Raw genomic sequence first — 12,507 nt, forward strand, 5'->3', positions numbered from 1 at the left:
GCCAATGGTTTTCTCTGTGCCTGTTTTTTTTTTTCAGGAGAGGATGAACTGGAAATGTCTCCCTATGACGACACACTAATGGATACTCGCATGGCCTCCTTAGTGGCAGGTAAAACACACTCTGACACACACACACCGAGTCACTCATGCGGTCTTTGTTATGATTGGGTAGTTTGCGTCAGTGTCCATCACTGTCACACAGCAAATATTTAATGGCAGACAGCTCTATTGCTCCATCTTACCAATCATACACAGTGAAGCAGCTCAATGAATCACCAAGCCTTAGACATGTTAATCAATATGTATGAATCAATACAGACATAGAAACTCTTGACCAGCTGAGGACACTCTGCTCTTTATATGTCTACTCTGCTTGCTGGCTCAGCACCTGTTTACGACCTCAGACTAGATAAGAAAACCGTAAAGGTTCTCAAGGACGGTGATACCTGCTATAAGTTGGATTTCAATCACTGCAAAATATAATTACTGTCGGTCGCCAACCTAAAGTATAATTACTGTCAGTCATTGCCAATGGAAAGTGGATGTCCAATGTTTGACGTCCTTGCTGCTCCAAGTCAGCCCATCACTCAATTGGTTGGTAGATAAACTAGCTAACATTACTCAACCAGTTCACATGCTATGGTTAATAGTAAATGAGCTTGTGTAGTGCTTATTCTAGTATTCTGTCTGCTCAAAGCACTTTTACACTGGTCACACACATTCACGCACATTGGACTTTTTTTCTTAGACCCAGCAGGCACAATATTTTTTTGCTGATTTGTTCATAAAACTCCTTCAAATGTTCATGAGAACTGGTTTCAGCTGCACAGGTAGCTACATTGTTGAATTGCTAGCAGCATAGGCCATCGGGCCATATTTGAAGTTCAAAACACATTTCATATAACCCATTATCTCTACTCTTAGCTAATGTTAGCATTCAGCCACTTCCTATTGAATATTTACGTTTGAGAATCACAGAAACAACATGAAAGGTTCATATCCATTCTAGATATTAATGCTCATATTGAACACCTTCTGAAACCCTAAGCTGGCTTCCAAACTCACTGAATGTCTGTACACAGTGTGAAGTTAGTCAGGCGATAACGGGTATGAGAGAAACTATAAATTATTAGCATTATCATTTTAGCGGTGCTAACTCGGACTTTGCGCCACATTAGCTTGCAAAAAATAAGTACGACCAGCAGCAGATGTCACATTGACAGAGAATTAAATATGAACAGGTGAATCATTGCGCTCAAAATGGTCAGCTAATTAAATAATCATCTTTCTTGTGGTGAAACCTCATCATGCACTTAATACCTGTTTACATTGTTATTTAGAGTTCAGCAAAGTAAGTTTCTCTTGGCATCTGTGACGTTCTCAGTGTAATAAAGTACTGTACTATGCTGATGACACTTTTGTTTTTCTTTCTGTTTTAAACCCTGATGCCATAAACTCACAACTCTTCTCTGATCTTCAATGTTAATAAAACTGGTTAGAATCTAATTATCTAACAATCAGTGCCATACAAACACCAAAATAAATCTACAGTATGACTATCTCTCAAACACCTAGTATGCCTCGATTCTCATCTCACTTACTGAGATGACATTCATAATTTAACTAAGCCTGGCTATTCTGGGAGCACATGGTGGCCCATCATCTTAATAAAACACTTTATGTTGTTTATTACCTTGTCAGCCCTCTGTAGCTGTAAGATGGATATATTGAGCCATGATTGCATGAGGCTGTAAATGTTAATTTCCCTGATAGAAACTCTCCACACATAGCTGCTTTATATTTGTCTAATTTGACTTCTCCTCAACTCTTTCAGCCTCATCTTACATGCAGCTGGATGGTGAGAATCAGTGCCTGAAGGCAGCACAGGACTGCGGCCTTTATGAGAAGTGTGGTTCCCTGAGATCAGAGTATGTACTGGCTTGCACCAAAAAGGTGCCAGGGACTAACCGATGCAACCAGCACAAGTGCCACCGGGCCTTACGACGCTTTCTGGAGCGGGTGCCTGAAGAGTACAGCCTGGGTGTCCTGTTCTGCCCCTGCACCAACACCCTGTGTGGTGAAAGGAGGAGGAAAACCATTGTACCTTCCTGCTCCTTCCAGGAGATGGAGGGTCTGCAACCTAACTGCCTCCACCAGCAGAGCTTCTGCCGCAGAGATGACCTCTGCAGGTAAGTGCTGAAGCTAAAGGTGGTTGGGCAAAAATCATTCATGTGTGTTTGAGCAAAAGATGGGTGTCAGAAACCTGAGGACATTGTTCAATCCAAACTGGAATGGCGGGGAATAAACCTACAAAGAAGAAAGGGCTTTTAGGCAGGTGATGGCCCAACTGATAGATTCATGTTAAGTGGGTCATAATTGATGGGAAACAGAGTGAAACATGATACAATCTTAGGGTTGTTAGAAATTGGTAAAAATACATGCTTTTGTCATCCTTTTTTATTCCTTTAAGGGGAAGAAGCTGAAGGTACAGTACGTGCAAACCAAAGAAACAACCAGAAAATAGTTATGAAAGGATAGATGAAGCTGAATGTACAAGAAATAAATGTGTCAGTACGTCTCTCAGACGTTATTATGAAAACCCCCAACATACAAATCCAGATTTCTTGTGTTTGATGTTGAGTTGTTGTTTGTGTTGTTGCCAGGTCCAGACTGGCTGATTTCCTCAACAACTGCCAGCCCTCTCCTCTGACGGCCAGCGGCTGCCTGAAAGACTCAGCAGGCTTGTGCCTCCGAGCCTACGCCGGACTCATTGGTACGAAGGGGGGGAAGGATGGATGGATATATGGGGTGGAAAGATGAGTAGTTGAATCAAAAAACAGATGGCTGTATTTAACTACTACCAGTAGTTTTGGCACATAATCCAGTTCATCTGCAGGACATTTTAAAATGTTTAAACGGAAAGGCTTCAGGTACGTGAACTATGGATTGAAATTAGGGAGTGATTTTATTTTGGAAAACCACTCAAAAGTTTTCTCCATCAGTTGGCCAAATCCAACAGATGGAGAAGCCTCCTCGTAAATAGCTGCAACATATCCACCTGTCAGTCAGCCGAGCTCCACCCCAATTTATCAAATGTGCGCAGAACTCTTAGAATTAATCAAATCAGGAAGCATCAGCAGTATTGCGGGGATTGCGCTAGACCGTCGTGTTGAAGACGGAGCTGAGTCTGAAGGTTGATCCTGGTTGATCTTCGTGGTCATGAGTTTTGGGTTGTGACTGAAAGAAAGAGATCCTGAATACAAGCGAAATTAGTTTCCTCTGATGGGTGGCTGGGCTCATCCAAAGGAGCCAGTTGAGGTGGTTCGGGCATTCGATTAGGATGCCTCCTGGTCACCTGCCTTTGGAGGTCTTCTGGTCACATCAAACTGAAAGTAGACCCAAAACACGCTGGATGGATGATATATATCCCCTCTGGTTTCAGCATCGCCACCTCAACCCATAAGCGGAAGAAAAATGGATGGATGGATCTAATTTTGCATCCCAATCTCATATGACAGCAGGTTAATCTACAGCAGGTTTCCCCCTTTTTCTTGAACGCTGCCATCAAACATAACAACAAGTGATAGACATAAACCATCCCCAGAGTGAAAACCTCTGTCCTTTGTTTTCAGTGTCAGGGAGTGAGAGGATAGAGGCTGGATGTGGAGAGTAATAGATGCAGAGGCGGAAAGTGTTATGAGGTTATCAGACGGAGCAGAAGTGGAGGTGGGAAAGTGAGGATGCATGACAACTGACAAGAGATGTGGATAGAGAAAGTGTTGAGTGGCTTCCTGCTCGCTCTGACAATGATGGATGACTTTTTTTTCTGTGAGGCTCAGAGCTTTCTTAATAAAGGTGCAACCTGTGTAACCCACTTTGTGACAAAATGGGAGATAAGGGGGCTCTTGTACTTTAACTATTTTTTAAATATAAAGCCACCATTAGAGAAAGAATAACTTAAGATGTTGACCTTTTTGTTTGACCATTTTGTTCAAGGGTAAGAAGCTTTTCTCAGGTCACCAGAGTCCATTGACAAATTAGTCATTCTATCTTGCAGAAACTGAAAGTTAACATTTGACAGCTGCCTCGATCAGTACGTTTTTTTGTCTTATTGTGTTGTGTTGTAGGACTTTGAAACACAAAAACAACTAACCCATGAGGGCAGTTGTGCTTAAATATCTCCAGTAATTTCTGAGGTAAAAAACATCCAATTGAGTCTGCTGGCTTTGAAGAAAACAGTATCACAAATGTTTCTGCCGAATCAGAAATCATCTCCCTCTTTCACAAAAATGTCTTTCTATATATGGATCCTTTCTGTGATGTTGTTAGACACAGCTGTGGTTCAGTTGGTAGAGTCGTTCGCCTCTCAACTGGAAGATCGAGGTTCAGTCCCCAGCTCCTGAAGTCACATGTCTGGTGTGTCTTTGGGCAAGACACTTAACCCCAAGTTGCTCCCGCTGCTTCGTCAACTGCGTATGAATGGATTAGTTTCTTCTGATGGTCTCTTTACTCAGCAGCCTCTACTATCAGTGTGTGAATGTGTAGGTGTGACCTGCGGAGTAAAAGAGCTTTGAGTCATAAGACTAGAAAATAAATATATAAACTCAGGTCCATTTACTAGTTACCATTTAAAATATCGATCTGAGACGTATCACAGTTCTCCACACGTTTAATGACAAAATGTTGTATGAGAACTTAAACCAGGGACACTTTTAAAAAAGAAAATAAATATTAAATGTGTGTATAATCACAGACGGGGTTGGCTGTCTTGTTCAAAAATACAACACTTGGAGAAGCCATGTCATGTTTCATGATGCAAATCATCTCTTATAATTCAGATTGTTAACAACAAAGGACAGATCATGTTTTGCTCTGCATGTTACAGCTGGATGTTGTAACAGTTGAAATTTTGGAATGTACCTTTAAGACATACTGTGTTGCTAAGTTACTAGGGGAGCGATGTCAGTGGATGGTGCCTTGTTTTTATCCTTGGTGTTAGCTTGAGCGGCGCTTCTGCTATGGACGGACGTGTGTAACCAAGTCCTACTTTCCTTTCCCCTCTCAACTAAACAGTGACGTCACATGAGGGTTCATTTCATGTGGACACTATGTCGCTCATGTATGATAAAATAGTAGCCATACAACAGGGCTTTGTGAGGTTGATGTGTTTGTCTGGTAATGCACTTTTGGCTTACACACTGTCTCCAACGTTTTCCAAAACATCGTTTTCCAAGAGGCACGACCCAAACTGTTACAATGTGATGACCAACATTTATTACTGCATGATGAATCATTTTTAAACATCAGCCATACAAAGGAGTGTGACATGACAGCTAATAGAGGAACATATGTCGAGCCCAACCAATGAGACAAAATGTTAAATAGTGAGCTGTAGGCGTATTCTTGAACTTTGGACCTGGCTAGTTTTCCTCTAGGATTAATGCTAAGCTAGGCTAATTGACTCATTGTATATGCTTTAAAACTAACCACAAAGACTACAGAGTGGTATTGGTTTCCACAATGGTTAACTGTTCCATAGCATCTAAAAGTGTAATGTTTTGGGATTGTGCTACACTCGTCTATGTTTTTTAAGCGTTTTGTTTTCTGGCTTTGAAAAGAGCTTGGATGGCAAAAAGCAGAAACACATAAAAGTCCAGGATTCAAAATGTCCTTCAGCTCCTATAGGAGTCTCTGTGCTGTTTTCCCACAGGCTTAGTTTCAGCTTTTCTGTCCTCTCTTTGTTCCTGCCATAACGTAATTTAGCTGATTTCTGAGTTAAACACGATGCAGCAGCCAGCACAAGCTTCCAGGTTTTCTGAATGTGTTCCTCTTGATTGTGTCTAAATCTCTGAATTCCTTTACAAAAATGTATTGACATTAAAGTAATGCTGGTCCTTTGTCTACTCGTGTCTGTGTGTCTGTGTGGCGTGTAGGAACCCTCATGACTCCAAACTACATCAGTAACGGCTCTGCAGACGTGTCTCTGTGGTGTAACTGTGAAGGCAGCGGGAACCAGTGGCAGGACTGTCTGAGGCTGCAGCGCATGTTCACCCACAACATCTGCCTGCGTGAGTGTTCACCCGCACCTCTCCTCTGGTCTCTTTATGTGCTGTGTTTCATCTCTGCATGAAGATACTTGAATTTGGTCTAAATTGTATTGAACTAAATTTATTTATCAGAATCAGCTTTATTGGCCGTGTATGCTCACACACAAGGAATTTAACTTTGGTGAACTGTGCTCTCAGTGTACGAAAGTATAATATTAGAGGGGTCATATTATGAAAAATCCACTCAATAAATCCATCCAGTCCTTTGTTTGTAGACTGCATAAGTCTTACAACACAGAGAAAAATGCTCCGTTTCAAATGTGCTCTCCTTGTGATGTCACAGTGGGATTCTGGTAAAAAAAAATCCCCTCCCCTCCCTGGTATCTCCACCCATGGACTCCACCCCCAGCCTAGAGCAAAACTTTTGAGCAGGTCCGCCATTTTTATTCTTGTTACAGAGGAGTGATGTCTACGGGGAAAACTCAGGTGGGGCTCTTTGAATTTAAAGAGACGCGCACACCAAAACGGAGCGTTCTGACAGAGCTGGTTTATACAGGGTCACAAACCTCCTCTGGTGCTTGATTCATGTTATATTTTAACCAAAGCACAGCACAGATGTTTCATTTAGACCACAGGGGACTGTTTGAAAAGGTGGACAAGGGGGACAATATGTCCTCTTTAAATATCACAATAAACACAAAATAAACACAAAATAAGCAGATTAATATGTACAAGACTAAATTAGAAACAGTGCAGTGGTGAGTAGTGCAAAATATGCTGTAGTAAACATGTAATTAAAAAATTTAATTATGTGACAGATGGGTTAATTTACATGAGGTAGAGTTTCACAGTATTTACATTAAAGGTGTGCATAGATTGATGATTTAAATTAAATAATATATATATCTATATATATATATATATATATATATATATATACATATATGTATATTCACAGTGACGGTTTGGTTCAGAGTTACTTCACTGCGACAGGTCTGACACTCTGTGTCTGTTTAGTGTTCATCAGAGTGACAGCCTGGGGGAAGAAACTGTTCTTATGGCGGGTTGTTTTTTGCGTTCAGTGATCTGTAACGCCTGCCGGAGGGGAGGAGTTTGAAAAGTTTGTGTCCGGGGTGTGAGGGGTCTGCAGTGATACTACCTGCCTGTTTCCTGGCCCGGGACCGGTATAAGTCCTGGATGGGGGGCAGGTCGACACCGATGATCTTTTCTACAGTCCTTATAGTCCGTTGCAGTCTGTGTCTATCCAGTTTAGTTGCACATCCAAAGCAGACAGTGATGGAGGTGCAGAGAACAGACTGGATGATCTGATGATTCAGTGATGACATTTTGATTAAAAAAAAAAATATTGTCATTATTTTGTTTGCAGTCGATTCTACAGAAGCCCTTAACAGCAAACATCTGGTGATAAGAGTCTCTTACTCTTAATCTTTTTGTTAAAAACTATTTTCTAGCCTTTGATGATGACTTCAGATAAAACCTTTTTCATCAGTATAATCTTTCCTACAGTCATTTTTTAAAAAAATCTGAAGAATAGGTTGGACAAGGTTTCCCTTGGATCATTACTCTACATTACTTTTTACCTCAGGGAGATCTATGAAGAACATTTTTTATCAGGTGGTTTGTTGTTGTTGTTTTTTCAACAATGAAACCGGATGAAACACATTTGCAGTTGACAAAAAACTTTTATCAGGATCAGAGAAATAAGTAGAGTCTAAAGGTCAATTGCTGTAATTTTTCATGATTGCAAAAAAACATTTCATTAGATGCAAAAATGTTTCATGAAAAACAAATACTTTCAAAACAATTCAACAATTTAAAAATATTTACATTACTGCGAAATAAGTCACCTTCTGCAAAAAAATATTTCTGAACCCAGAAAGGACAAATGTTGATTTATTGTTTTCAACTATCAAAAAAAGCAACCATACTCCTGCACATTGACTCAATTGCACATCAAATTGGCAGAGATGTTGTCAATGTTTTTGTAAAGATTAGACAGTGTGCAGGATTTACTTCATTCCTCTTCTTTGTCTTATGAAAGTGATGTATTTTTAATTTTTGTTTCTTTCTGATATTATTAAAATGACTGAGATTGTATCGGTTTAAAACACGTGGTATCAAATAGTACTGAACCTTACTCTCAAGTCCTTGAAATGTGACACTTTTGGGAAAAGGTTGGAATTGATTAGTCTCATTTGAAGGACCAAAAATTATACTGCTCTTAAAAACCCGGGTTTTACTTTATGCATGTAAGAAGCAGAATCAAGAAAACGGAGTCAACATGAAAGACTCTCTGAGGAACAATTCAAACGGAATAAATGAGAAAAGCGTCTTCATCTCGATGTCTCCTGAATCCGTCCGGGTGGTCGATCTCCTGCAGCGGCGCTCTCAGCATGAACTGAACTCTGCCTCTTCATGTGTCAGCTTTACGCCTCAGCCTCAGCATGCAGAACAGGCCCACAGTCCGGATCTGCAGCGTTGGGATTCTGCAGGGCTCCTGAGATGTGAGCAGAGGAGCCAGAGGGTAGAGCCCTGCAGCTGTCACTCAATCACAGCAGCTGTCAATAAGCCCGTCGATACACACTGAGCCTGTATGTCCAAACACTAAAGCCACGATCGATGCGTCAATGCACTTCCCATAAAACTGGGTGATTTATCAACCTGCCGACAGCTCAAACAATAAAGCTGCCACATAGATATGTAGGTTCACGCCCACTGAGGTGCAGCGCCGCAGCGCACACACGCACACACACACACACACACACACACACACACACTCACACACACACTCACACACACACACACACACACACACACACACACTCACACACACTCACACAGAGGCAGTGATGGGGCTGTGTCTCCTTGCAGGTAACTCTATCAGTTGGATGGGAAGCCCCGGCTCCCTGCCTGCAGACATCACCCCCCCTCCGGCTCCCAGACCCTCCCCGCTGGTTCAGGAGGACGAGCTGCTGAGCAACAACCACCTGCCTGAACACAACAACATTGTGAGTACGCCGCAGCGTTCACACTTTCAATTACCTTTCAGACTTTGGTCTGCGGGCCTTTTCCATTATCTTTGCTTTGAGCTCATCTTGTCGCTGTCACACACGCTGTTCTTTATTTATTGTGCTTTCATCTCCATTGTTGGGGTCTTTTTTCTTTATCGGTTTCTTTTTTAATTATCTTTCCTGTTTTTTTAAAAGCTGAAAACTTAAAATTCACCTTCTTTTGGAATTGTGTCACCAGAAGATGGAGATGTCTTTTTATTTGTTTATTTTTTATTGCAAATGTGTACACACCGTCTGAACACAGATCTGAGAACAACAAACCCAGAGGGAGTTTGACTTCACCCTTTTTTTTTCAAGTCGTTACTCAAAAATATATTTAGGGCATATTTTACATATGCTGCATGAATGTATGAATCGTTGCATGTTTTTTCTCTAATTTCAGCTCTGTGAGTGTTTTACCAGACAGAAAATATAAATTACCTCTAAAGTTGTAAGTTTCAAGTTTCAACTGCATCTAGGTAAACTGCATCTAAACAAGTATTTAAAAATAGAGTTACTTATGATTTGAAAACTTTGAAATATTTATCATAAGTAGTGCAATAGGACTGCACAGTGGTGCAATGGTTAGCGATGTCAGCGCACAGCAACAAGGTTCCTGCATCAGACAGGACCTCTCTGTGTGGATGTTCTACCTGTGCATTTTTGGGCGTTGTCAGCCCTTCGTCTTTTATTAGTGGAACAAGAACTGAAGAGGCGGAGGCCTCTTGACTGTCGTCGTTTAGTTTCTTTCATCACTTTCATTTTTCTTCCCGTGCAGTGACTCGCTTAGCTGAACAGCCAATCACAGAGATTCCTCTCATCAACCGCGACGACCGACGACGATTCAACATGTTGAATCAGTTGAAAAAAGGCTGAGGGGGGCTGACAGATAGCGACGGAGCAAACTAACACTCAACGATCACTCATCTAGTGTCCAACTAGGAGCGACGGCCCACGATCTCCTTGGTGTGTCGGGGCCTTAAGGCTTGTTGTTGGCTCTAGATTACCCGTAGGTGTGAGTGTCTCTGTATGTCAGGGCTGTGATTGGCTGCTGACCAGCCCTTTCTTTTGAACAATGGCATCTGTAGTTTTCCCCCCGTGACCCCAAACAGGACATCCATAATGGATGGATGGAAGTACTGCACCATTCACAATGACTGAGTTAATATATAGTAATAATTTCAGAAAAACCCTCCTTGGAGACTGATGTAGTGAAGCAGCTGCAGGAAGTCCACATCCATGAAGGCAAACAGGAAGACTTGACCTTCTATTGGAATCATTTGAAACACTGAAACGTTTCTCCTCAAAGTTTAGAAGTTTGATGGAATTAGTTTTCACTGATGGTGGTCTTCAGCAGCAGTTTGAGCCTCCCGTCAGTGTAGAACACAAAAGTGAGTCAGCGTTTGATGAAGAGATTAAAGGAGCAGCTGGGGGGCCGGAGTTATCAAAGCACTTTGGCAAGTCTTCAAAAGATTCCACAGAGTTTGTGAGATCCTCCAGGAGCTGTTCCAGGACTGCAGGAGTCCACATGACGGAGGAGATTTCTTAGATACTGTTTGAGATCTGCAGAACTGACAGGAGGGCTTGTGTTCGTACAACCTCCCAGTCCAAGATCTGTCGTCTCAAAACCTTACAATCAAAGTGCATTTCCTGTTTAGAACAGCTGAGTTCAGACGAAGCAACAACCTGCGTTGTTTACAAACGAAGCCGATGTGGAAGTGCAAAAAACTTCAGTTCTTCGAGAGTCCAAAAGCAAAAGCCAAGAAAACCCCATCAGATGCAGAATGTTTCTATAACTTTTATAACAGCTGTGGCTCAGTTGGTAGAGTTCTCGTCTCTCAACCTGAAAGTCGAGGGTTTGATCCCCAGCCCCTGCAGCAACATGTCAAATGTGTCCTTGGGCAACACACTTAACCCCAAGTAGCTCCCGCTGCTTCGTCGGCAGTGTATGAATGTGATGAGTTACTTCTGATGGTCTCACTACATAGCGATCACTACCATCAGTGTGTGAATGTGTAGGTGTGACCTGCTGTGTAAAATACACAAGCTCAAGTCCATTCACCATAACCTTTGATGAAATCAATGGCAAGATATTAGCATAATAAGGGGTGGGGCTAATTTGTCTGATTTGTGTTGTTATCAGTAATCAGGATTAATTTGGCCCGCATTATCTCCACCTCTTAGCCAAAGTTAATATCCATCGATGAGCTTCTACACCTCTTCTGACACCAATGGGTCACTGAAATCATGTCCATGTTAGTCAATGGTAAATATAGAAAACAAACTGGGAAGAGTCACTTTGTTTCTAAGTGACTACAGAAATTCAGTCTGCCATTTTCTACCACTTTTTGTTCCATCCAGGAGGTAAAAATGTTCAACACAACAAAAATGTATTCTCCAGACCGTCAACAAAAGCTGACCCAGACTGAAACCAATGGATCCACTGTGGTCCGATCAGTTGAAAAAAACATTTTAAGAACTAAAATCAGCTGGTAATGTCTCCGAACCCAGAGACAGACTTTGGTCTTAAGGTTGGAGTTTCTCCTGTTTATATCGGAAAGTTTTTACATGTGAATTTAATTCTTTCACAACACACAAGAAAAATACAAATATCCTGGAAAAGGCCCTGTGTAAAAAGAGAATGTGTTTAACTCTGACCTCACATAAGCTGCACTTTGATGCACGCCCGAACTATTCTGGAAAATTTGAGGAGGACTGCCCCTGAAATCCTCCTGATCTGGCTGTTCACACATGCACCTCACTATGGGAGAGTATCCCTGTCAGGCGGGGGGGGGGGGGGGGGGGGTCCTGATTATATGCTGCTGTGTTCTCACATCAGCTCACTCAGACTTTCAGGAGAAAAAGACCAGGAAGCTGGCAGGAGAAACTCCCGGTAAAGTCAGAGTGAAAAGTTTGTCTGTTTGCGTTCACACATGCAGCTCACCCTAAAAACTTTTTCAGGAGTTTTTTGGAAGTTTGTCTGAACGAGAGGTCACGTTAGGTGCCCTCCCTATTAGTCATTTGATGCTAAGCAGGTGGGTGGTGTGGGGATTCAGACTTCACTGCAGTCATAGAAATGTTTTGGCCGTCCTGACGTACGTACGGTCACCTTGTCTCTCACAGCCCTTCAGGCCTCATACGGACCATTCTGGCCCTGCAGTGTTGTATCTCCATCCTGTTGGATCATGGGTTTGTCTGCCAGCTCAGTAATGTGCAGACACTAACAGACGCACATATGTTCAGCTCCTGGCTGTCCTTGTCCAACACTGACCGTTAAACGTGGTCCAATCCAATCCTGGTCCTGGCTACTGTAACCTTGGCCGGACCGCAATCTGCCGTGGCTGTGGCTCCCCGGCTCCCAGCATGCCTCACTGCCAGAGATAATCGCA

General features: G+C 42.1%; 1 protein-coding gene across 1 annotated transcript in view; it reads left to right on the top strand.

Moving 5' to 3' along the window:
* The window catches only part of gfra3 (GDNF family receptor alpha 3), a 45,510-nt gene that overhangs the window by 26,268 nt on the left and 6,735 nt on the right, over nucleotides 1–12,507 (top strand). Inside the window, exons 3-7 of the mRNA XM_061049064.1 lie at nucleotides 38–109; nucleotides 1,835–2,189; nucleotides 2,664–2,773; nucleotides 5,934–6,068; nucleotides 8,940–9,076. Of these exons, the coding sequence (XP_060905047.1) occupies nucleotides 38–109; nucleotides 1,835–2,189; nucleotides 2,664–2,773; nucleotides 5,934–6,068; nucleotides 8,940–9,076 (809 nt within the window). The remainder of the gene's footprint in view (nucleotides 1–37; nucleotides 110–1,834; nucleotides 2,190–2,663; nucleotides 2,774–5,933; nucleotides 6,069–8,939; nucleotides 9,077–12,507) is intronic.

This window comes from Labrus mixtus, chromosome 10 (genome assembly GCF_963584025.1).
Source record: "Labrus mixtus chromosome 10, fLabMix1.1, whole genome shotgun sequence".
Lineage (NCBI taxonomy): Eukaryota > Metazoa > Chordata > Actinopteri > Labriformes > Labridae > Labrus > Labrus mixtus.